Consider the following 26,425-nt stretch of genomic DNA (forward strand, 5'->3'; position numbering starts at 1 on the left):
ACCAAAATCAAAAACAAAACAAAAGAAATAAAAAATGCTAACCTTGACAAAAACCTTTCTGAATATTTGCAACTGCTTGAAAATGGCAACTGTTAAGCAGTCTAAGCTTTATCTTTTTCAACCTCCAGCATTTTTTCCACTTCTTCGACACCGACGGGAACATCATCTTCAACTTCTGCAATTTCACGAATGTTGCTTTCTTCATCTGGCATTGCTTTTCTTGTTTCTTCATTAAATTTATCGTTTCTTTTTTGTATTCGAATAATATTACGAATCCTATCTCTACACGAGTTCGGAGATCTGTTTGGTAATTGCGTTGCTATTTCTTTGAATGAAATCCCTTCAAGAAATTTTTCCATTAAGATTTTATCTTCAGAAGGAGTCCACATGATTCTTGCAGGCCTATTGAAAAGCGGATTGATTGCTCTTTGCTCTCTGAGCTTTGGCTTTATCTTTGGCTCAGAAAATATCATCGGAACTTTTCCATCTAAATAGTCCTCTATTCCTTTCAAGTATTGATGAACGATTTGAATAATATCAAAAGATTCACTGAGTAAATCCTCACATATAATTGTTCTTGAGTATTTAATGGAAGAAATGTCTTTTGGCTTTGTGATGCTCCTATTCTTCAAAAATCGATTGGCAGCGATATTGTTGAGTCTGTTAACGCACGAATAAGGATAGAATAAACGACTACATGAAAATTTGATATATTCCAGAACAATAAAGTTGAAAGAATCAATGATACTCTTATTGTTCCACTCGACTTCTTTCAATTTGATATTATGAAACACGCAAGGAGTTGACAGATCTTTTTCAAAAGGCTCATCGCTTTCGACAACTTCGTCAGGAAGAATTATCCTGTTCGCAACGATTGTTCCTTTCTCTGCTTTCTTTATGTACCTTCTTTGGCATTCTGATCCTTCATCCCATCTTCCAATAATAGCTGTTGTCTCCAAAACGCTTTCTTTTCTTTCCATATGATTTCCTATCTTCAATAATGCTGAACAAATAAATCCAGATCGTAATGAATGGAATCCGAAGATGTTTTCTGGATATCCTGCCTGTGAAGCCCTTTTTTGTAATCTTTTTCTCATTGCTCCTTTTCTGATTCCCCAAATAAACTGGTTTCCTAAGTCTCCCAACTTCCATTCATCAAATAATGTCAATGATAAACCATATTCCTCTACAAGAAATTGCTCCAGCCAATAAACAACGTTTAAAGTTTGTTTCTGTGTAATATCTCCCTCGACTGTAACGCAGTGATCGTCGTTGAACATTCCTTTTACATGAACGAGATTGATTGTGACCTTCATCATTGTTGAATTCTCTCCAACATAGACTCTCGCGATATCTCTCAGTTTAATGTGAGAGCAAGTGTGACTTCTGGCACCCGTGCTTATTGCAAACAGAAATAAGGAAGCTTCCCTAGGTTTTTCAATGCACCAATCCGGAATGCATTGAAGAATCCAACACAAGTCAGGCACAATCAAAGGCTCCTTCTTCCATTTTTCTGCTTCCTCCTTCTCTTTTTTCCCATAAGCTTCGCTCAAACAGTATCTTTTTCTGGCGAGCTTCACTTCCTTCAGCGCAACAAGCATTTTGTGCGAAACAGTTTCTGGAACTGGGCTATTTGTACGATATCTTGAAATGGCTTTCAGGGAACTTATTACATCATCTCTAATCGTGCTGATTGAATATTGTAATGCAATTCCCATCAGCTTTATGAAACCGTATGCAGGCTTTTCGCTAAGAGGCCATGGTTCGTATTCCATCACTTCGCAGAATTGTGTGTACATCGAAAAGATCCATCTGTGAGTTTTCCTTCTATCTTCCGAGAATTGAAGACCAGGAACCAAATATTCCTTTATTGAATCCTTGCTGCAACATCGCAAAGCCTTTGATAATCTTGTTGGTGATTCATACTCGTTCCTGATGGGATTCAATATCGGTCTTATCGATGGACTTGTTGATATGCTTAATGGTGGAATGAAATTCTCATTATGTGGACCGTAGATGTCAGTGGCTGATAAAAGGCTTGTTCCGTGTTTGTTCGCTAAAAATGTATTTGATGGATTATCTTCCTTCATTTCTACAGACAACCTTCTCCAAATCAAATTTCGATTTTCATCTGTGTCCAAAGTTATTCTTTTTCTTTTAATTCTTTCCTTTGATGGAATATCATTCGTTGAATCAGAGTTTGACAGTTTGCTAGTTGATTTTTCCTCTTCTTTTTCACTTTCCTTTTCGCTCCTCTCTTGTTTCAGCTGTAGGCGTTCCACAGAGAATTTTGTTTTCTGATCTTTTTGACAAGATTCACTTTCATTTTCGCATGGCTTCACTGTGTCAAGGATCTCGTCTCTTTCTTCTGAGTAGTCACTGCTTTGTGTTGAATCATCTTCATCCTCTTCATCAATGAACGACTTTTCCATTTCATTATAAAACTTCATTTTTGCACTTCGAGGAGGATTTCTTCGTAAATCCTTTTCCAATACGCAAGGTGTCAAAGAAGAAGTTTCGGAAAACGAAGATGGAGAAGAAGATCTGCATTGAGTGGAATTGCTACGTATTGTCTTTTCATTGTTTGATTTTGACACATGTATTTTCTTTTCCTTCTTCTTGTAACTCTTATTTTTATTTTTTTTCGTTGCTTTTCTTTTCGTGCTTTTCTTTTGGGATTCTTCTTTAGCAAGATGTTTTGGCTCATTCTTGATAACTTTTGATGTGGGGCATTGTTGTTTTGGGCTTTCCTTTTCCTTTTTATTCCTTTCTCTGCATCTCTCGTCAAGGTCTTCATGCCGAGAGAAATAGAGAGGACGAGGAAATTGAGAAGTGTGGGCGAATTTCCTCACATGTTCCAGTGATGGTTGTGGAGGAAGATTGTCAAGTTTTGAAAACTTGCAAGATATTCTTGGCACTTTTCCTCCATCACCCTGGCTCATCAGCCATTGTACCAATGAAAGTGAAGCTGTGGAATCTTCTTCTTCATTTTCAGAATCTTCTTCAGATTCCAAAGCATAACTGCAATGCCTCAACGGAGACATAGGAGATGGGAGGGGAGAAGAGGGAGGAGACAAAAGAGAAGGAGAAGTTGGAGGAGGCGAAAAGAAGTGTTCATTTTCTGGAGAGATAATTGGATTAATCGGCTTTTTGGAGGTTTCAATTTCTAACAACATTTTTTCTTTGGATTCTTTTGTTTTTTCTATTGTTAAAGTGAATGACATAGAAATTATTAATGAAGCTCATATAGAAATGACAAACTTTCAAAAAAGTGCCTGTTTTTCCTTTCGATTTGAAAGAAGAAAAGAGCTTATTGAATAAATTGCAAAAAGGAAAAGGGCAAACACTCTTCGATTGTATCTTTCAATCTGCTTTATCATATCAATAATTCCGAGATTATGTTTCTGTTTATCAATAGACATTTACAGATCAATGTGCTCATATGAAAATGGAATTTATCAAACATACCAAATTTGTGAACAACTTGAAACAATAAATATAAAGTTCAAATTATGTTATTCTCATGATCATAAAACTTATAATATGTATTTTTGGAACGAGTAAAACTTTTTTTCTATTGTTTTTTGAGTTCTCATTTCATTCATTTGAATATTCATTTCGATTGTTTGCATGAATACTCCTTTTTAAACATTTTTACTCATTAGAAATCGATTAGATTGTGTGTTCATTATCATTGTAATTTTTTTGAGAATTTTCATTTTTTTGACAGTTTCCTTTTTACAATTCATTAAGAGTGTATATATTTTAAATAAAAAGTTGTTCTTGTCGAACAATTATAAATGTTTTGATAAAAAAATGTTATTCAATCGTGACTTTTTATTGGAATAGTTCTAATACAAAAAAAGCATCGTTTGATTCTTTTTTTCAGATTCAAATAATGAATAACATTCTCAGTCTCTTTCGCAATACTTTATCTTTCAATCATCTTTTTCATTTTCACTTTTTTTCTTGTTCGTATTGATTCTATTCTTTCTTTTCTTTAAAAACAAAAAAGGTGAGCTACACGGGATGATTGACATTCCTTTTCATGTAAAAATGAAGCATCTGAGTAGCCAGTAGAACTGATGGCAGGCTTGAAGGCTAACATGAAAAGAATTTAATTACAAGAGCAGTTCGTCTCTTCACTTTGCGATTTTTTCTTTTTTGTCTTTGCCATTCAGGAGGTGAAGCGAAGAGAAGAATGTCGAAAGGAATGAACAAAAATTGTCGTCCTTATCATCCACTGCACATTCAGCTGATCCATTAGATGCATCTGCTGTGGCAACATCACACAAGTCGGAAGCAGTAATGGATGATGTGGAAAGGGATCTGCGGACTGTGATGCTTGTTGCTGCTGGAGTGCATGAATTGTATCTGTCTCTGTCATTACTGCTGTGGGAAGACATTTTGGTGAGGATTGTGAGGCTGTACGAGTGTAGAGTTCGATGGATTAGGAATTTCTGACGTTTTCAGCTCTCTGCTTGAAAAATTGGAGGGAAAACCGTCGAAGAAATAAGCAAATCATTTCAAACGAAAATGTGACTTCCCACTCTCTGATCTGCTTGACCATTGCAGCAGTCGAGGCGTTTGACGATGTAGCCAGATGAAGAAGGCTCATGCTATGCTGATGTTAAGCAAGTCGTGCGGAAAGTTCGAGGCACAGATGGCGGAGCTGAAAGGGGAGAAGAAGGGGCTGGGGCGGTAGATCCGAGAGCTGAAAGAGCAGCACGAAGAGGCAAAGAAGAAGATGGATAAGCGGTATTCGAAGTTTAGCATGCTGCTGCAGAAGATCCGTGAAGGCGAGAAGATCTAGAAGCGGAGAAGTGGGCTGGTAAAGAAGATGCAGTAGAAGGATAAGATCAAACAGATAAATCAGAAAAAGATTCTGGAGCTAAGCAAGAAGCACAACACAAATGTGAAGGATGTGAAGCAGGTGAAGGAGAAGAAGTGCTGGGCTCAGCAAGGAGGATTAATGAGTGTGGATGGCAAGTGGAAACTGGCTGGTCAGGGGTTGCAATTGCCATATCTTTTTCGTTGGTTTCTTTGTGTGTGGCGGGATGGTTCTGTTTTTTATTTCGTTGATTTTTCAATCGCATTTTAGTGAAAAATTCCATGAGAAGTTTGCAGCAAGGAATTAAAAAAGAATAGCGCTGGGACAAATGGAAAAAGGGAGGCAGTCAGTGCAGTGGAAGAGCAGATGCAACGGGGAGGAAGAAGATGAACAAGATGGAGAATGAAACGAAAATGCTAAAGGAGCTGTTGAAAGTGCACTTACAGACTACAAGAGAGTTTAGGATGCAGTTCAAGGAAATGATTGAGAAGCAGAAGTTAGAGATTGCGCAAAAGTAGCAGAAGCAGAAGAATAGCAAATCAGTTTTGAAGGTGATGATTTACGGGAGGGAAGTTATTCAATAAGAATATTGCAGAGATGTGGCCGTTTGGAAAGTTTGTTGGAAGAAGTTTAACGAAAACAAATTGCAGTTCTTCATGTTTTTCGACATCGTGCTTCAAATGGCAGTAAAGAAGAAGATCAAGATGTTTTTTGTGGAGTTTGTGGGGCTGCAGAAAGGAGAGGAGAATAGCAGACGCATCTATGTTTCCAGAGTTTCTGCTGAAATACAAACGGACCGAGGTAGCAAAGCGAAAGTACGCGATGAATGAGCTGCATGAAGTCAAAAATACAAGTGAAACATCAACTTATTTGTCTTCGCCTTTGTTATCATGTGCGGCTTGTTGTGGCTTCGCATATTGTGAGATGGAGTCTCTTCTGTATGTGCCATCTGAGAAAACTGCCTGCGCTATTGCTGCGGATCTTCCAGGAGCATGTAGACTATCTGGTTGTTGTCTGCTTTCGTTTGCCTAAGAACTGGAGGTGCACCAGCTCGGCAACTTTTTCAAGCCGTTCCTGCGGATTCCTGATGTGTGCAACGCAGATGTTCGGCTGGGGCCTCAGACAGCGTCTGATAGCAGAAATGTTGCTTATACTGTGAGTTGGTACCTGGCGCTGTTGAAGTTAGCTCTGAACAACAGAGTGTGAAAACTTTCGGGGGTGTCGGCGGGGGTGTTTGTAGGGGTGTTTGCAGGTGCGGGGCTGAAGCTGCGGGTGGAGGCGGTGCAGTCTGTGGTAGGGAAGAAAGAAGGGCTGCAGGCGCTGTTCCTGATGGTTCTGATGCTTGTGAAGGATCTTATTGAGCTGAAGCTGTGGAAGAAAGGAAGTTGAAGGGGAGATCTGCTTAAGGCTGCTGCTGGTGGAAGTGTAGTGCATGGAGCTGTTTCACAATGCGATGGGACAGCCGGGGAGCAGGTAATTATATATTGCCAAGTATTATCTTCTTCTCTCTCATTCTCTTTCTTTTCTAATTCTTTAATTTCTTTCTTCTTTTTTTTTATTTTTTCTTCTTTTTCTTCCTTTTCTTCTTTAAATTTCTTCTTCTTTCTCTTCCATCATTTTCTTCTTTTCTTCTTCTCTTTCTTTATATTTTCTTCTTCTCATTTCTTCTTCTCATCTTTTTCTCTTTCTTTCTCTCTTTCAATCATTTCTTTCTCTTTTTCTTTCGTTTGCTTTCCAAATATTAATTTATTTATTTATTTTTCTTTCTTCAATTTCTTTCTTTATTTCTTCTCTTTTTATTTCTTCATCTTCTTCCTCTTCTTTCTTCTGTTTCTCGTCGTGTTCAGTTTTTTTCACAAAGTTTTTGACAGAAACAAAAAAGCAATTTCCACTGTAAATGCAACATTTATCTTTTTTCATATTTCATAACAAAACAACCGAAATAAAGTTGAAAATATTGAAAAAGGCGAATGTGAAAAAGAAGGAGGGGGATAAGCAATAATAGAAGAGGCTCTTTTTGTTTTTATTGAGCAGTTATTGTCTGAAAAGATTCCAATAGAAATTGTTTTCGAAGTTGGATCTCCAATTAGAAAAATGCGGCCTTCAGTCAGCTTTACTCCTCTAGTGACAATCAAATGTTATGCAACTTTTTTAACAAATGCATATATCAAATGCATTTTCTGTCTCTTCAATTTGTTTCAATTAAACATTCGTTTTATTGATCTCATCTCTATTCAGCAAAAATGAAGACTTCTTGAATGAAAGCTTTGCAATTGAGCAGCAATCAACATGAAGAATTCATTTTTAAATGCTCAAAAATGTTGAAATTGAGAACTGATTCATTGTTTTCAAATATCCTAACTGAAGAAAACTGGACAAATGAGTAAAAATTTTCTCTATTTGCCTTATGACTAATAGAATTGCATGAAAACGAAAACAATTCCCCAATGTTGAATTTCTATCATTCAATCCTTACGTTCCCCGAAGTTCTGATAAGACTGCCCTCATAGAAATTAATTGTTGAGTCCTTGTTCACCAAAGCAGCTGAGGGAGATTTTTTGTCAGCGAATGATCACACTCACAGCACTGATTTTTACATTGGTGATTGTTTCATCTGAGATTAACAGCCGCGAAAAGTGAAATGGAATGATGTGTTGCACTCCCACATCCAATGATCCACAAGGCAAAATGAACTCTCCACATCACTTTCCATCTCTGCGGTTGCCTGTTGCTGGAGAAACAAATATTGCATAGTTCTGGTATCTCATAATCCTCAAAAAAAGATCTTCTTCGCCAAAAGACGTATCTGTTGCGCTGCACCACATCGCTGGTTCTTTCACATTAGTCTCTCTGTCATCTGCTGCAAATTTGTCAAGCGAATAAAAGAAAATTTTAATTGTAATTGAATAATTTCAAGTTTATATTAAAGAAAGATGAAAACCCCCTGAATTGCATTATTATTATTTTAATCAGATAAGCAAAGGAAATCTTTGTATTTATTAAAATTCCATGTGTATTCTGCGATGCGAGAAATTCTGCTCAAATGAGAATCTGAATTGTTATTGAATCTCAAAATTTTTATGAAAAAGAATCGAAACAAACCATGTAAATTTCATGAACAAACAATTGCAAAATAGTCCATTCAAAAATACCCTTTTCATATACAAGTATTGAAATTTTTTATTTTGATCAAAAATCTTGGATATATAATATTTTAAAACAAAATTTTTTTATCCAAAGAAAAAGTTTGTGATGAATCAACAAATTTCATTCCAAAATGTTGAATTTTCTCTGATAAAAAAGAAATATAGTGTTTTATAATTAGCTATTCATGTGTCAAATTTTTGCTCGATGGAAATTTTCAAAAAAAATTTCACAGATTTTCAAATTTTTTTTCGACTGAAAATATGAAAATTATCATTTAAATTTTTATAATTATTCATGTTTTGAAACTTCTTAAAGATTGAATGATCCATATATATATAATTCGAAATATCTTTTTATTCATTCATCTTTCATAAACGGAAACGGAATAAAATCAATAATTGATTAATGAAAATTGAAATACAAAAAATATAGTACATATTTTGTTTGTTTTTGTTTCGTATTATCATTTTCAGTTTCTTTCCAGGGTTTTATGTGAAAATTCCGCCGGATTACTAACCCTAACCTAACAAAGTTTGATCTTCCATTGAAAAAATTCATTTATAATGTTAATATGATATAGTATATAATGTAAATTTTTGGTGTTAATCTGTCCACAAATTATTGAGATAAAAAAATATTTTCATTTTTTCATTCATTTTTTGAATAATAATTAATTTTTTTTTATTTTTTTGTAACGTTCATTCCATCTCAATTTTAATATCAAATAAATAATTATCATATAATATATCTCTACTAATTTTATTTTTAATATTGAAAGCAATCCTCTTATGAAATAATTTTTTTTCCATAATTTTAAATCTTAATAAATATTTTTCTATTTATTCCATGAACATATTAATTTGAAAATAATGTTTTGTATAGGTTATGAGGGGTGGGGAATGTGTTGGTGTATAGTAAGAATGGTAACAAACAGTTTTTGAGAAGTCGAATTTTTTTCATTGAAAAATGGTTTTGATCTAGATCAAACTTTTTTTCAAAAAAATATTTTTTTCATAAGAAGTAGGAATTAGTGATTGATGAAAAGTTACATATATGGGTAATATTATGAGAGGAATTGATTGGTATTAAAATCAGAAATTAATCTATTCAAATTGTGGAATTATATGTAAAATATAATTTTTTCAGTCAAAATTTTGGAAAAAGAAATTTAAATATCTCGATAAATAAATTTTTCTAAGCCGTGAGACTTTACAGAAGTGTTAGTTGGACCATTTGTGAATTTTTGAAGTCATGGTCAAAAATTCGAAAAATGTGAAATTTTGATTTTTTCTGATTAAGTTGAATTTAGCTCAAGTTAGTCAGAAAAAATGAAAAATTGGTGAAAATCGATTTTTATGAAAGTTGTGATCGAAACTTATGAAAACACAAAAAGTTCGGATAATTCGCGAATAGTCCGCTGAATTTTTTTCTCGGGCCAGATTGGTCTGGTTAGTGAGAAAATGTGATATGAAGATTTTGACTGAAAAAGTGGTGATCATAGATCAAGGAGCGAAAAATATGGGGTCTCAGATTCCTTTGATAATTGGCAGGTGGCAAGTATATATGCCACTTATAAACATACTCGAATCTAAATTTTTTCTACCGAGCGGTTGTGGCAGGGCAGTGCGGACAAGTTGGTGATTTTGACTGTAAAATCGAAAAATATTTTTTTTCTCGAAAATTTCAAAGTCGATATAAAATATGATTCCATGGATGATTATGAGTTGCAATGTTGTATATTGGTGATTTTTGGTTGGATACACTTATTTGTAGTTTCTGAGTTACAATCGATATTTTGAGTGAAAATGGTCATTTTTGAGGTATATCGAGTATAACACCAGAAGTAATGGCCAGATAAATTTGATATTAATATATGATATATGTGCATATAGTGCGGTAATAGCATGCATATGGGTGTTGGTGGCGGGGGTCTGGCAGGCTGTCCAGAAAAGAAATAAAAATTTTGACTTTGTCTGGGGGTGCCTGGTTAGTGAAGTCACAGAGAGCGAAGGAGAGGCAAGTGGCTGAATCGAAACACATATGACCGGCACAGTAACCCATGCCCGGATGTGGCCAAACGGCGTTTCGATCGGCCCAGTGGTTGCTGAGAAATCCAAGCGACTAGTTGTTTTGAGTTCAGTGTTGATTTTTTACATAGAAAAATGACTGGGGGGGTATTGACTTGGGAGAGCTGTGGAGAGTGAAGGGAGGGCAAGTGACCGGAGTTAGAAGGATATGTTGGGGAATGTTAGTGGGGGTATGATATGGTGCGGTTGCTAAGAAATTGGCCCAGCGAATATTTCTCTGCACTCGTGGAAGTATATTTTTCAATGAAAATTAATTTTTTTCTTTGAAAAATTTTCAATGAATTCAAACTTTTGCTCGTCGAGCGTAAAGAAGCACGATAAGGTTCATTTAATTATTTTCCATTTTAATTATTAATATCTTTTTTATTTTTAATATGTTTTATATTGATTTCGATAAAATCAAAATTTCCATAAATTAATTTTCAAATCGATATTTTTTCAATGTGTGATAACTTTGAAATGGATTTCTATTGCAAAAAACCAAGATTATCATTCGTATCTTGATGATTAATAGGCTCAGCGTATTGCATGCTCCACTTTCTGATAAACAAGTTTGACACGTTGATAATGAACAACAATTTTCTCAATTATTCATTCCGCTTGGTAATATTCAGGTTCTGATAACATTGAATTCGAGTTTTGCATCATAATGAATTATTTTCATAACGAGCTTACATCCCCAGAGTGCATAATTATCTGCTGCAAATATTTTCCAAAATCTGTAACAATTATGTTCACATCTCACCGCATATTACATATCTTCTATAAATTGAAAGATAAATATCAATAACTCATACCAGTGCAGCTTCACAAACCTTGAACTTCATCAATGATTGAATTTTTCACTTCGATCCTAACTTTCTTTCATTTTCTAATCAATATAACAGCTTTCTCGATGGTATTTGTTATTCATTCGTCCTTTCATCTTTTGACAAAGAATAAAAATGCTGAATAAAATCCAAAATAAATAATTTCTTTTAATAAAACCTTTCAAATAGAAACGCATACTCTGAATATTATGATTCATTGAAAATTGTGCTTTTTATTCAATAAACTGCATGTATCTCCACTGAAAGCCAATTTTTACTAAAAAACTTACAAAAATATTAAATATTTCAAACCTCTGAATGATTTATCTCTCATTCACATTAAATTCCAAACATTATTATTGATGTTGCTAAAACATGTGGGAAAATTTGCCAGATCTGAATTTTTCATTGAAAGATATTTATTTATTCAGACAAATTCTTAAATATTTCCTTCAGAAAACATCATATCGATGATTTGCAATCGAAATACTCTTCAAATTGTCTTTTCTTTTTCTCTGATCATTCGTAATTATCTCAAAATATAAATATCTTTCAAAAATTTAACTTTCAAAATAAAAGAAAACCTTTCGCAATCCTCAAACCTCCAAATAGAGAGTGATATTTTCTTTCACAGAAATAAAAATCTCCAAATGAAACAATTTATATCCTTCTGCTTTTCATGGATTCCAAAAAGATAATAAAAACTACTCTGTTCCTTACCATGGATCTATCAGGAGTTTTAATGTCTTATATATTAACCATAGAACTGAAGATGTCTGAAAATTGCTTCACATTCATTCCTTCAAATAAATAATTGCAAGATGACAAAATAATTGAATTTTGTATCAAGAACAAACTGTTCACATATCTGGATTGCTAATTCAAATTTTGTTCAAATGAAACTGCATTAAACTTAAATCCCCAATCAAATAAACGTGCTTTTATGTATCACTCTTTCATTTCCTCACAGATTGAAATAATGAAAAATGGTCCATCACTGAAAAGCTTTTGGAGAAAACTTCTTCAATAAATGACTTTTTGATATCATTATTTCCCAAATGTTGCATTTCATATAAATTCTGAAATAAAAAAAAGAGTTTTGCTAAAAAATAAAGAATAAAACAAACCTTTATTGTCCAAATCATTATCATTCGAACTCAACAGTCGAATTCAAGTGTTATTGTTTTCGTACGCTTTCACAGATTTTCTTTTCAGGCTAACTATATCCTTTTCATCTTTGTTTGACCATCTTATGACAGTTGATTGATCTGATTATTTAATTCGAAATTCACAGTCATTCGATAAAATTAAGGATTATGTCTCATATGGATAATAGCAAAATTCATATATAATTAATATTGAAAGTGTAATGTGTGAGAAGTTTCTTTCTTTGATTGTTAGAGTTTGAAATTTATTTCTTATTTCTCAAGCAACTTCATATGAAAGATCTTTTATGAACGAATGGAAAAATCAAAATTCTACACAGTTATAGAAGCCAATAGAAAATAATGTTATCCTTTTTCATTTCAAAGAAGCTCAGCGTCTGCCATTAAGTTTCAGTTGAATCAAAAGGAAACTTAAATTCTGAAAAAACTCTCCGAATCTTTGTTCGAAATGAACATTCCTGTTTGTGCTCCGATTGATTGAACCCTCCAATTCAATAGTTTTTCTTATTAAAGTCTGACTTTGTAATTGTTTCCGTAAGCATCGTTATTTTTCAATTTAAATATTTCTGAAATTCTTTTCTTCATTCGCAATATTCATCAAATCAATCATTATTTTTTCCATTTAATTTTTGCATAAATCAAATATTTAATTATTTTCAGCATCAACAGTGTAATTTTGTTCATTTTCAAGCAAATATATCTTTAATCATTTCATCCATCTGATTCGATATTCAACTGTTGCATTCAAAGATTATCGATTCATCTTCCTTCAAGCATAAATCATTTTCCACAATCAATATTACCATGTCTGCAATCAACAAGCCATTTGTGAAACTCAATTAATGCTTCGTTTGTTCCTTTACAGCAAGCATCACATCTCAATCATCAATCCAACAATTGTCCATTTCATTTAGCATTGAAACATTCAATGTTCTGATGTTGTTTATTAGCCTTAACCATTTTGTGATTCTGCTTTTGATTTTCTCACGAGATCGCTTTTTCAATGTTAATCAATCAGACTTTCACAACTTTTAAAATGATTCTCACTGCACAAAGCAAACATAATTCATAATAAACTCATTAGAAACATGCACATATTGATATTTCTTTCTCTCATGCAGCATTCTTCTGATTGTCACGTGTCTTTAATCAAATTCAGTATCAAATAGAATAGGAGCCTACGGAAATGTTTTCCCCGCAACAAAAAAATCAAAGAGATAGCAAACGTTTGATTGTTTGAACAATGAATTATTCATCCATCTTTTCGTACTTTCTATATTTTCACTTCGAAATGTTTGATTTTAAAGAATGAAACAATGAAACATGATATCTTTTTATAATTTTCTGTAAACAGCAAATAAAAACAAACAATCCAATACAAAGAGAAATTTGCAGTTTAATTGTTCGATAAAGAAAAAGGTTATCAACATTATGATATCAAAGAAATTGTGACAGATAAGGAATTCACACTGAAAAGAATGAAATTCTGCAAATATGTCTTTCAGTCTTTTTCACTCGCTTGCTTTCATGTTCGTTTATGTCTTTGCATTTTCCACATCTTCGTATTCATCACCCATTTGCAGTAAATCCAAAACGTTCTCCGGGAAATCCAAATTAGCATCGTCGTTGTGTTCAGCCTTGATTTTTTTGAGAATGTTCCTTAATCTGTCGCGGCAAGAGTTTCCTGATCTGCACTTCAACTCTTTGCTTATTTCTTCGAAAGATTTATTGTCCAGCAATCCTTTCATCAAAACATCATCTTCCATTCGAGTCCACTTGATTCTTGTCTTGCAACTTGTTATTGGATTCACTTCTCTGTTCTCTTTGAGCTTTTCCTTTGGCTTAAAGTTTGAAACTTCCAACATGATCTTTCCATCAAGATAGTCATCTATTTGCGACAGATATTCATTTGCCAAGTTTATCAAATCTCCGCCACTGGTCTTAACGAGTTGTAGAATATACTCCTTGCATGCATGAATAGCTGTTTGATTCTTCTTTCTTTTAATATCATGTGCCTTTACAAACTTTGCAGCTGCCATCGAATGCAATTTGGAGATATACGAAGATGGATATCCAAATTTCCAACAGGTGAACTTAATGATTTGCAAGACGTAAAATCGAAATGTGTCCAAAATGCTTTCTATTCTCCATTCACTCCTTTTGATTTCGACATTATGGAAAACAGTTGGGTTTGACAAATCCAAGGCAAACGGCTCCTCAGACTCCAATACATCGTTAGGAAAATTTGTTCGGTTGGAAATTATAGTTGCTTTTGTTGTTCTGCTCACATACTCCTCCTCTGTTGGTCCGCCAAACTTCCACTTCGCAATAAATGAAGCAGTTTCAAGAACGCTTTCTCTCTTTAAAGGATTGTTCCCAATTTTCAAAAGAGCGGAACAAAGAAACCCTGATCGTAAAGAGTGGAAGCCAAAAAGCTTATCGGGATAGCCTGCCTGTTTTGCCCTCTTCTGTATCCTCACCCTCATTGCACCTTTGCGCAAGCCCCACACACGTTCCCACCCCAAATCCTTTAAACTCCATTCATCAAATCGAGTTAACGAAAGCCCAAATTCTTGCACTAAGTATTGTTCAAACCACCATATGAAATTCAAGCTGCTTTTTGAACAAATGTCCCCCTCCAGGGTCACGCAATGGTCATCCATTCTGTACCCTTTTCCACATTCAACATTAAACGTAACCTTCAGAAAGGTTGAACCTGGCTTGGCGAACACCCGAACGATATCTTTCATCTTCACCATTGAACACGTTATGCTTCTGGAACCTGTCGACAAAGCAAAAATAAAAAGGGATGCTTCCCTTGGCTTCTCCAACACCCAGTCTGGAATACATCCAATAATTCTTTCAAGATCTCCGACAATTAAAGGCTCCTTCTTTTTGGATTTAATCAAATTTGCTCCTCCTTTTGTATCAATATTGAAGTGATGCAGTTTTGTCTTCGCAGCACGAATCTCACTCATTGCTTGCTTCACAGCAAGCTTCACCTTCACACTGACGGATGAATCAGATTGACTTTCAGAAAGAAAATACAAACTTGGGATGATAGAAGCACACAGAGACTTCACTGAATAACGAAGTCCAATTCCCAAAAGCTTGAGAAATCCATATGTTGGATCTTCCTCCAATGGCCAGGTTGGAAAATGAAACTTTTCACAAAACAAACAAAACATTCCCCTCACCCATTCATGACTTTTTGATGTTTCTCCGTATGTTGGTGTCCCTCTTTTGATATATGTTTGTAAAGTCTCCGCGCTGTAAGTTCTGAGTGCATTAGATAATCGATTTGGTGTATCGTAGACAAAGCGTGGAGAATCCATCGCTGGTGTGGAAGATCCAGTTGAAATCAAATCCAAAGGCCTGAACTCTTCGTCTTGTTCATAACCATACAATTCCTTTCTTGTTTTTCTCACTCTAAAAGCTTCATCAGTTGTAATTTGCTCAATAAATGTGTACGGTTTCTTTCTTGACATATTCAATTTGTGCAACAGAGCACTTTTCGTCTCAGCCGTGTCAAAAACAGTCCTTCGCTTTTTCTTTTCCTTTTTCTTCAAAAATGATCTTTGTTTCTTTTGTTTTCTTCCTTTCACTTTTGAAATTGCCAAATCTGAACTTGCAATGCTTCCACAATTTTCCTGCGAACTCTCATTTTCTTCTTTATCATTATCTATCAGCATGATCTCTTTATCTTCAGCGGTTTGTTTTCTATCCATTTCGTTCACTGAAAGTTTTTTTTTCTTTCCCTTCGAACCTTTGACACTCACTTTTTCACCATGAAGAACTTTTCTGATATCGATAAATGAAAGATTTTGCAGCTCTTCATTAATCTGAAAATTTCTCCCACTGTCAGGACATTGTTCATTTTCAGTTCCTTCTTTTTCTTGATTTTCTTTCTCTGATTGTCTTCTTGTCGATATGGTTGAAAGTTTGGATGCAGTATATATATCGGATGAAGAACGCCTTTGTTTGTACACTCTTTTCTTTTCCGTTTCATCCGTCTTTTGGTATTTCTTTAATGTTCCTTCGATGAATTTTGCGGTTCTGCTTTTCTTGGGTCTCCCTCTTTTTTTTCTTTTTACACAGATTTTCTTTAATTCTTTGATATTCTTTTCCTGTTTTTTGTAATTGTCTGGATCTTCTTTCTCTGATTGCTCTTCCAGCTGAACAATTGTAACATTTGAAATCGTTGCACCACATATTTTGTCCTTCAAAGCATTAAAATCGTTCACAAGCATGAGTTGCTGCTCAAAAACAGAAATTATCTCCTCGACATTATCGTAACGAACTTGATTTATCGTGTTCTCCTTTGATAAAGATAGATCAACATGTTGCGATGAACGAATATTGAAACTTGATTGATTTTTATCGTAGTGAAACTCTTTCCGAAATTCTTCGTATTCGGTTTTTCGTGTTATCTCGGGGTAAATATGTTCATTTGTTCCATTTGTGGCTTCTGTTGCATTTACAGTTCTTTGCATGAATTGAAAATGACTCGAAAACATTTCTGGACATGCACAAACGGATGCAGATGAATATCCAACAAGTGAATCCGAAAATGTTGATGACTGTGCATAAGGATCGCTCCTATCAGAACTTTTATCCATTCCTTTCGATTCAGATTCTTCAGAATAGAAAGTCTCAGTTGATGAATTCGTCTCCTCCTCATTTGATGATTGTAAAGATTTTTCTGTTATTTCATTTTCCTTGTGGTTGCCTGAACTGAGTTTGTCTGGAAATTCGTCTGTTGAAGAATTATCTATATTGTCAATATTTCTTTTCATTCTCTCTGCGCAGAGCTCGTCAAGATTTTCTTTCCTAACGGAAAACAGCGGCCTTGGGAAAATGCTTTTATGTGCGCACTCACGAATGCAATCCAAAGATATTTGCTCTGGATACTGTTCCAAGACGGTTGAGTTAAAATCAAATTTGGGTAAGGAATCATCATTTTTCAAATTCATAAGCCACTGAGAAATAGAAGATATTTGGTCAGCGTTGTCCATTTTTTTCTTTTTGGCTTTTTCCTTTTGAGCAGAATTGTTTGCAATCCTTTCAAGTGATGGAGTGGAAATTACATCGTCGAAGCTACTGAATTGAACGGTTGAAGATTGACGAAGTGGGGACATTGGTGGGCTGATGAAGAAAGGAGAAGAAGGAGCGGAAATTGCATTTGAACGAATTGAAGGAGTGTGATGAGGGGTAGTTGTTGGAGTGAGTGGTGGCAAACGGTAGAAATTTGGCTGCGAAGGCGATGCAACTCCTTTCTGTGCTCTTCTCTCGTCTTCCTTTTGATTGGTGATCTCTTGATTTCGTTCTTTATAGAAAATAAATTGCCTATAATAAAAACGAAAGAAATCATAAACAAACTGTAGAAATTCATAGAATTTTTGCTGTTAATTGAATAGAATAATAAAATTAGCACCAATGAAAAATTCTCCACAAACTATTTATCTCCAGCGTATCGGAATCTTCTTAACATTGCAATTTTTCTAATACGAAAAAAGAACAGGAAAAATCGATTAATTGTGAGAAATTGATGTTAAAGTAGTGTTCCAAACTTGAATAAGTCACAAAATCTTCAAATATATACAAGAAATAAATTGGATTTATCAGGAATATTTATTTCCTTTGAAGTGATCAAGATTGATGGAGATAATGGTTTGTTCCGCAACATATTATGGTCATGATCAATCAATTATACTTTTGTTTCAGATTTTTCCAAAGAGGAAAATAAGCGTATCAGATGTTGTCGATATTGAACAAGAGTTAATTTACAAGTATGTTGGCTATATTGAAATTAAAAAAATATTGATTTTGATTCAATTTTTTGATTAGTTCGTTTTTCAATTTTACAGAACTCGACAGTGAATTGACATGTGTAACGAAGTGGAAACGCTGTCTGCAATGCAAGTTTGCCGTGCTGCAAATAAGATTTCATCAGAAGGAAAAGCTGGGCTTTTAAATCCAAGTCAGCCAAATTTTGAATATTAAACGTTGAAAATGAATTGTTAAATCTTTTTATCAGGACATATGGTTAGGAGGATAGAACATAAAGCTGTTTACAGGCAAATTAATCAGTTCTCTTTATGAAAACCGAATATTTTCATTGACGAATGAAAACAATAAGATTTTTTGTTTCCATTTAATCAAAAAAAGAAAGAAAATCAATGTTATTGTTTTTCAATATATTTTTCTCATAACATTCGTTTCCAAATAACATTTTTTTCATGTTGATAACAAAGCATTTTTAAAATAATCATCATATTCTTTGTTTTCAATAAAGTTAAATATCGAATAAAAATATTTCATAAGTCAAAACATATTTTTCATTGAAAGATAACATTTTCAAGATATTCCAAAAAGTTTTGGAGTAAAAAGCGGGAAAGATCGGAAGCTTAATTATTAAAATTAGGTTAGCAGTATAAATGACCCATAACTTCATTTGAATTTTGCCGGTCAACCATCCAACCAATTTTGACAAAAAATATCTCAAATGATAGACAAATCACTGCTCTATTATTCAATATCATTTTCATTCCATGCTAGTTCTTCAAGCACTTCAAATTCTTAGTTTAGGTTAAACTTTTTTTTCTAACCAAACCTAAACTTGGTGGTGGTTTCTTCATTATCTTTTTCTTTTTTATCAACACTTGAATATGATCATTGATGTGTTGTCTTTTTCGAAATGGAAAATGTTTTACTATATCTGATGCTCTTTTTCCGTAATCATACATTTCCTTTACTATTTTGTCATCTTCATCTGACCACCTAATTCTTTTCAAATTATTTTCTCATTTCTTTCTCTTTCACTGAAACTTTTCTTTCCTGTGTTTTCTTTCCCATTTTCTATTATTTCTTTCTCGGCTGTCTTTTTATTTTCTTCATTCTCATCTATTCTTTGATTCTCATCTACAACCTTTTCTTTTTTCGAATATTTGCGGACATCATCTTTTGATATTTTCTTTTCTGCCAACCCGCAAAATTCGTCTGCAACTTCAATCGGGTCTGCACCACAATTTTCAATTCTGTCGCGAATGTATATTCGTGTTGTGTAAATGTACGCAGAGCCTTTGTAGCGCAATGCGTGCTTTTTGTCTCCAAAACCTTTAGAATTCCTGAACACATCTTCTGAGTATTTCTTCAAACTTTTTTTCATCATACACATCTTCATCGACCTACTTCTTCGATATCTTATACTCTTTGCTCTCTCAACCACATCTGTTCCGAAGAATTTTTTCATTCTTTCAATCACTTTTTCTTCAAACATTCTCATGGGTGCACTCATCTTATCTGAAACACGCAACTCTATCCCATGGAAAGCTTCGAGCCCCAACATAGTCTTATCTATCTCACTCAGCTTCTTTCCTTCTTCATCTTCATTCACCAATCTCGACGACACTATCACTCGTCTTGCGACTTTTTTTATATAGCCCATCTGGGCTAATCTATATGGAACCCAGCCCGCAATGAGAGCTGTGGACTCCAGCATAGCCTTTTGTTCCACTTTGTTTGTTCCTGCTTTTATCAATGCTGTACATATGAAACCACTCCGCAATGAGTGAAAACAAAATAAACTTCTGGGGTAGCCAGCTTGTTCGGCTCTTGCTTTGAACCTTTCCCTCATTGCATCTGTTGAAAGTGTAAACAAGGTTTGGTTCAAATCATCTTCTTTCTTTTTCAATTCAAATTCGCTTATTTTAAAGTTTATTTTTTTTTTTGTAAATAAGCTGAAAGCCAGTAAACTGCATCTGTTGATTTTCCCTCTTCTTCCTGACCTTCAATTGTAATTTCATGGTTCCAATTTGAAGAACCCTTCGTTCTGTTGTATCGAAGTGTGACCAACAGTTTTCCGCTTTCGTTGGAACTCATTACACGAACAATATCAGACAAAAGAACGCTTGAGAGCGTAATTGCTCTGGCACCTGTTTGAACAGACATTAGATACATCGCTGCCTCCATCTCTTTTGAGTCAAGAACATTGGGTACAAAACTAATTACCCTTTCTTCATCGAGCAACAACGCTGGCTCCCTCTCCTTTCCCATCTTTTTAACCTCTTTATCATATCTTAGGAAGCAAATCGCGTCATCCATAGCTGCAACTGTTTTCTTGTTCAACTTTCTGCTTCTTCTTTCAATACTCATTCTTTTTATTGAGTGAACAATAACGTGGACAATGGAGGTGAGGGAATACTTGTACTCCTTTCCACAAAACAGCACAAACCCTCTGACCACATTCCATTCCAACGGCCACACTCTTCTCTCAACCTTCTCGCACCATCTGGTTAAAAGTCTCTCCACCCAAACGTGTTTTTTTATTGTCGACAAAGATAATAAAGGAGCAGTTCCCATGTACTTCAATGCACCTTCCTTTCCAACTCTCTCGAGAGCCAAATCCATTCTTGTTGGTCTCGAAGAAATCGGAGTTCTCAATGCACTTGGTGATGTGAAACTACTATCGCCACTGCTGCTGTTGCTGCTTGACGCTGACTCTTGTTGCAATGAAGTTGCTTTGCCCGAGTAATCACATTCCATTTCTGAACTTTCCACGTGTTCATCATCACTGTCGTCAACGAGATTTGCGAGAATGCTTTCAATTGCTTCTTTGTTTAATTTTTCAATTACTTTTTCATCATATCCGTCAAGAATGTCATCTTCCAAATATCCATCATCGCCGCTTTCTTCGATTTCTTCATTTTCTTTTTCATCGCTTTCGTCATCAAATATATCATCGTTGCAATTCTCTGATTGTTGACAAAGAGAATCAGTGCAAATAACGCGCGAAGTCTTTGGCGTGGCTGTGGCATCCATAACCTCATATGAAGAGCTTTGTCTGCTCAATTCTTTTCTCATTGGAGTAGAGTGTGTCGTGTTTGAAGAGTTGTTTGGTGATTTTGAAGATGTCGATAAAGGAGAATGATGTGTCTTTTTCTGTTGAGATCGTGGATTAGGAGGAGTGAGTAATTGTTGAACAAAGGATATCATTTTCTTTGCCACTTCATTTTTGCTTACGAAATCATCATTTGGAGGATGAAGTTGAGAATGCTTTTTTCTTTTTTCACTCGTCTAACATGAATGTTATCAAGTTGTTTTGTTTTTTTGAAGTAAAATAAAACCAATAATAATCTAATAAAAAGTGATAATCAAACATTCATTTGATATGAAACTATTTGTCTGTCATTTTCATTCGATTTTTCATTTTTATAAAAACTCATCTGAATCTGTGTTAATTGTTAAAAATGTTTAGAGATAGCATTCAGATTATCAACATTTGCATATTCAATAATTAACAAACTGTTTTATCAACTGTACATGAAGTTTTTTGTATTTCCATTTGTTCATAATCATTTTCACTCATTACAGAACCAAAACTCGATTCTGTGTTGTTGTTAACGTTGTTAATAGAATTGGTCTCACTCATTATATACAAAAGACTGTATACTAAAAAAGATTTTTAAAATTGAAATCCAAAATTTTTCATTATGGTTCATGAAAAGCATAAGATAATAGTTGAATATTCATTAAAAACAAATCTGTAATTATAATATTCATAAATTGTGATATCATATGATCATATTTTCATTTAAAATACTTGTAAAAAAGTGTAAAATCGTTTTGCAGTTATGTTCTGCTTTGATTACTCCAAATCCACAGATGAAATGAGATAGTCAATTGATTTGGGCAGCCAAAAAAAATAAACAAAAATCTCCAATAAATTATTATTTTAACTTTTGTCACAACATTTAACAGAGGAATAATAAAGTTGCAATATTTTAATTTTATCATTTGATTCTATTTCAAACGAGATTATTGAACCTGTTATCAAAAACATGAACAATGATTTCAAATATTTATTTTACAAAATCGTTGCAAGCATGTTTAGAATGGGATTAAAAAAAATGATGCATCAAAACGAAAAGCAAAATTCCAAAAACCAAATGTTGAGAGATAATGATGATAAATGAAAGATTTATATTGATTAAAGTTATTTTCTTTTTAATTCAAGAAAAAAAAGGCTTCTGTGTATTTTCAGAAGATTCATCTTTGAATTTTTTAATTTTTGCGATCTATCAATGGTTGAAGTTTCAATCGAATCAATTAATATATTTCAATTGTTAAGCAGAATACAATATAGAAATTTTGATATGTTAAATTCTAATCAAATCGAATTCTTTTCGAATGACTATTATTTTACAAAAAAAGTTGATAGAAAATTTATAAAAATGAAATCAAATATGCAACAGTCTCACAACACAATCACAAAAACATCCAGAATGCATTTTCAATAAGACATTATCTGAATGTGATAATTCGATGGATACAATGTGTATCAAAATGCTTTTGTTGTGACTAAGAAATTATTTCGAACAAATCAGAGAAATTTTCAATTTCATAATATAATATATAATGATAAATTACAAACTTTATTTGTTTCTTTTCAAAAAACTGTTTCACTTGATGAAAAGATTGATTTTCAAATATCACAAATTAACTTTTGAGTGAAAAAGATGAATATGAAAATTTAGTTGTGGGATTGATCACAAAAATTTTTTTGCAGAAATTTTTGTCAAAGAATCAAAAAACTGCTCCACCCAAAAGTGTCAGTTTTTAATAATATTCTTTTCTATTTTGTTGAAATGAAAAAAACCTTGATACAGAAGGAGGTGTTTTTAAGCAGTTATTCCGATCGCATTGTTCACTTCTTACTTCTTTTTTCAGTGCTTCATTCTCATAGGACTATAACCATTGCGAATACTCCACATCCTTTTCCTCAAAAAAGAAGCATCTGTCAATAAATATTCGAAAGATAAAGCTTTTAAATTAATAACAAACTTCTTCTGAAAAGTTTCAACTATTTTCATATTAAACAAAGGAAAATTCATAAAAAAGCATCCGTGAATCAATAGTTCTTTTGTCTATTAATTGTCTCATTTCGATATCAAGTGAAAATTTATTCTTGTACGGAAGAAAACTTAAATAATAAAAAAGCAAATCTAAATTTAATTACCAAAAAATCTCACTTCCTGATCTTCACGCCAAACGATTGCTTTTATGAAGTTCGAAAATAAAAAATTTTGCCAGAGTGCTGTTGACTTTGTGAACAATGGAAAAATATTTTTTCTAAATATTTCATTGTATATCGTCAGGTTCAACATAGTTTGCTGCACAATGTTGCATATACATTTCTTCTTCAGGCGCTCGAAACCAATTCGCAAGCAAATTTGCACTTCAAAAAGTTGCTTCTTTTAAAAGTGCTAAAAATTCGAAGTGAAAATAAACAGTATAAAATAGAATTATAACGAAAAATAAAACAAACCCACCACAGTGCAAGTTTGGAAGCACTGTCTGCAGCCAGAAAGCAAGATGAATATGCAAAGCGGAAGGAGATAGCTCAACGTATCTCCTTTGCTTTTTGTGCATATTAAGGGGAGATCACAAAATTTTTCCAAATAAAATCAGAAATTTTTAATTGAGAATTTCGATAAAAATTAATAAATAACATTTTTGCAAATAGATAATTATGAATAAACATGAATATACTAAAAATTCATAATGTTCAAGTTTCATAAAATTATTTATTGTGATTGAGACTCCACAAAATGAATATAAACATTCTTCAAATATATTTTTCATAACAAAGTCAAAAAAAATAATATTCAAAAGATTTATCACATTGGAAACAGAAAAAAAAAATCTTTGTCATAATAATCCAATCAATAACAACCCCCTTCAAATATGATTTCACATATTCTCCGAATCCTAATTTGTTTTGAAAAAACAATACATATATCAATTGTCAATCTTCGATTAAGTTTAAATTATGTTTCAATAATATTTCATTACTGTTAGGGTTATTTTTTCAAGAAATCAAAATAGATAAATTTTATATTCGAATCACTTTATTTCATCTTTGGTAAACTGTTAATTCTCAACAAATAAGAAACAGTTTTTCGACAAATTTGAATATGTGTCTAAAATCTTTTGAAAAGTTCCTTTTGTTTAATAAAAAAAAAAAAAACAAATTATTCTTGTTTTTTTCAGATTTTTATTCGCACTTTAGAAACTTTTGTGAAATGAAAATAATTACATTGTTAAGTTTCGGTTTCCATTTCAGTGAAGTTTTATTTGTGGGAACGGAAATTTGATGAAAAGAAAAATTTTTATTCTATATGAAAATTAATAAAAAAAACTTTTCAAATAATCATGGACATGCTTTGATTCAAATGTATTTATTTGTGAAGCAAACATGTTCAACAACCATTGGTATTTTTGCCTTTCTGCAGACATAGTGAAATACTTCAAACCAAAAATGAAAAAAAACGAAAATTCAAATTTTTTTATGTTTTCAAAAGAAATTTTTTTCTTTGACTGAGTATTTTTTCAATCAGATAAAAGTATCAACGAAAAAATGAAATATTACAAATATTGACTATATTCATTCATAACTCTCAAAAAAAGTTATATATTTATTGTGTGAAAAACAAAAGAGCACAAACAGAAAATAAAAATGACAATAACTTTTATCGAATTTGTTGTTTAATATTCATTCGAACATCAAACAAACTTTCATTTGGACTGGACACTTTTTTAATAGCACATTGACATAATTCCAGATTATAATTTGATAATATAAATAAAATAATCCACGGTGTTGAACAAAAATTTGTCATTTTTTTTATTAACATTATTGAGATAATGTTAAAGTTTCTCTCAGTGAGATCACATTTCCAAGAAACTTTTTCATTTTCTCTTTCTTCGCAACAATCTTCCGATTCAGAAACTGAAGCATTGTGAACATCATTCTTCAACTATTTCAGAACTTCAGAAGAAAAGTTGTCGAAGTCTACTTCGTTTTCTTTCTTTTTCATTTTCTTTATAATATTTCGAACGCTATCACTTAAATAATTAGCAAATCTGATCTTCAATTCTCCGCTAATTTTTTCGAAAGTTTTTCCATCAAGAACTCCTTTATCAAAGGATCATTCTCATTTCTTGTTTATTTTTTTCTTGATGAGCATTTCATGATTGGGTTAATATCCTTTTTTTCTCTCAATTTGATTTTTGGAGAAATGATTTGACCACTTATTCGAGTTTTCCGTACAATATACCTAAAATAGATGCCAAAAAATACACATGCAAGTGAAATAATGATATGATCTGCTTTGATAAATTTGATTCACATAAATTTCATTCAAGCTTGAAGAACAATTTCATTTTTCCTTTTTTGAATGTGACAATGTTGAATGTTTTTTCTGGCTGTCATTTGCTGATGTTTTGATTGAATAAATTTGGATTTGCATGTTGAAACAATCAAATTAAATTATTTGCTTACAAATAATCTGAATTCATCCATAATGCTCTCCGCTTTCCATTCGATTTTCTTTATGTTAATGTTATGAAATATGGCTGATTTTTTTACTAGTTTTGTTCAGTGGGAACATTTGTCTCCGAAACTTCATTTGGAAAATCAGTAAAGTTTCTTTAAATAAAGTTTATCTTGTTTTGATCATTCGCTTTCCCTCCAAGGCGCCTTTAAACTTCTTGATTGCTCAATTAAAAACAGTCTCTAAAACTCTTTTATTTTTTTCGAATTTATCTCTAAGTTTTTTCTAATTTTTGTATTTATACAAAGAACGCAGAGAACAAAATTATAACTTTTTTCTGAATCATCTTCACGTTCTGTCCGCTTGAACATCTGATCTCTCGTCTCATATTATTTAATTCACCAAAGAAAATGAGATTCAAATTCTCCCAAATTCCAAGTGTCGAATGAAGCCAAAAATAATTCATTTTGGATTACCAAATTCTCCTCCAGCCACCATATCACGTTTTAATTGTTCTTTTCTTTGATATCACTTTTTACTGTGTCACAGTGATCATCGTTTCTGATTCCCTTTCCACATGAAAAATTAATTGTTAATTTTGCTATTGATAAACCGCCTTTTTGAAACACTCTGACAATATTTCGCAGACGAATTCTTGAGCATGTCAGACTTCTTGCACAGGTGGCAAGAGCAAAAAGAAACGGAGAAGCCTTTCTCAGCTTTTCTGCTGTCCAATCCGGAATGCAAGAATGGATTTTTTCTAAGTCCCGAACAATAAGCTGTTCTTTATGTTTTGTGACACATTGAAACTCCTCCAATTCGTCATTATCAAACATTTGATCTCTTTGAAATCGAATTTCTGCTATTGCCAATAGTGCCATCTTTCTAACTTCTTGTGTGACAATTTCTTTATTCGATACCATGAACAATAATGTGATGACGGAAGAATTGAATCTCCCAAACTATAAATAAAATATCCAACCGCAGCTTCTAACAGTTTGATAAAACTGTATGCAGCATCGATGTTGAGTTGCCAATGCTCGTGTTTAAT

At 33.1% G+C, this 26,425-nt stretch overlaps 6 protein-coding genes across 6 annotated transcripts; 1 reads left to right on the plus strand and 5 right to left on the minus strand.

Moving 5' to 3' along the window:
* Positions 1–101: 101 nt before the first annotated feature.
* Positions 102–2,090, minus strand: MONOS_14669 (uncharacterized protein; the record flags this gene model as incomplete). Its single annotated transcript, XM_067867490.1, has 1 exon — positions 102–2,090. The coding sequence occupies one exon, from the start codon at positions 2,088–2,090 to the stop codon at positions 102–104; it is 1,989 nt and encodes a 662-aa protein (XP_067723106.1).
* A 2,052-nt stretch (positions 2,091–4,142) lies between these two features.
* On the minus strand, positions 4,143–4,618 carry MONOS_14670 (uncharacterized protein; the record flags this gene model as incomplete). The annotated part of the gene is made up of 2 exons (XM_067867492.1): positions 4,143–4,425; positions 4,533–4,618. 2 exons carry the CDS (start codon positions 4,616–4,618, stop codon positions 4,143–4,145), a joined length of 369 nt encoding a protein of 122 aa, XP_067723107.1.
* Positions 4,619–5,511: 893 nt separating this feature from the next.
* MONOS_14671 (uncharacterized protein) lies at positions 5,512–6,220 on the plus strand (the record flags this gene model as incomplete). The annotated part of the gene is made up of 3 exons (XM_067867493.1): positions 5,512–5,632; positions 5,865–5,990; positions 6,072–6,220. The coding sequence occupies 3 exons, from the start codon at positions 5,512–5,514 to the stop codon at positions 6,218–6,220; spliced, it is 396 nt and encodes a 131-aa protein (XP_067723108.1).
* Positions 6,221–13,575: 7,355 nt separating this feature from the next.
* Positions 13,576–16,836, minus strand: MONOS_16043fu16299 (uncharacterized protein; the record flags this gene model as incomplete). Its single annotated transcript, XM_067868952.1, has 1 exon — positions 13,576–16,836. The coding sequence occupies one exon, from the start codon at positions 16,834–16,836 to the stop codon at positions 13,576–13,578; it is 3,261 nt and encodes a 1,086-aa protein (XP_067723109.1).
* A 1,994-nt stretch (positions 16,837–18,830) lies between these two features.
* Positions 18,831–19,541, minus strand: MONOS_15764 (uncharacterized protein; the record flags this gene model as incomplete). The annotated part of the gene is made up of 1 exon (XM_067868659.1): positions 18,831–19,541. One exon carries the CDS (start codon positions 19,539–19,541, stop codon positions 18,831–18,833), a length of 711 nt encoding a protein of 236 aa, XP_067723110.1.
* A 215-nt stretch (positions 19,542–19,756) lies between these two features.
* Positions 19,757–20,902, minus strand: MONOS_15765 (uncharacterized protein; the record flags this gene model as incomplete). The annotated part of the gene is made up of 1 exon (XM_067868660.1): positions 19,757–20,902. The coding sequence occupies one exon, from the start codon at positions 20,900–20,902 to the stop codon at positions 19,757–19,759; it is 1,146 nt and encodes a 381-aa protein (XP_067723111.1).
* Between the last annotated feature and the right edge of the window lie 5,523 nt (positions 20,903–26,425).

Source organism: Monocercomonoides exilis (assembly GCF_001643675.1).
Source record: "Monocercomonoides exilis strain PA203 chromosome Unknown scaffold38-1042076, whole genome shotgun sequence".
Lineage (NCBI taxonomy): Eukaryota > Preaxostyla > Oxymonadida > Polymastigidae > Monocercomonoides > Monocercomonoides exilis.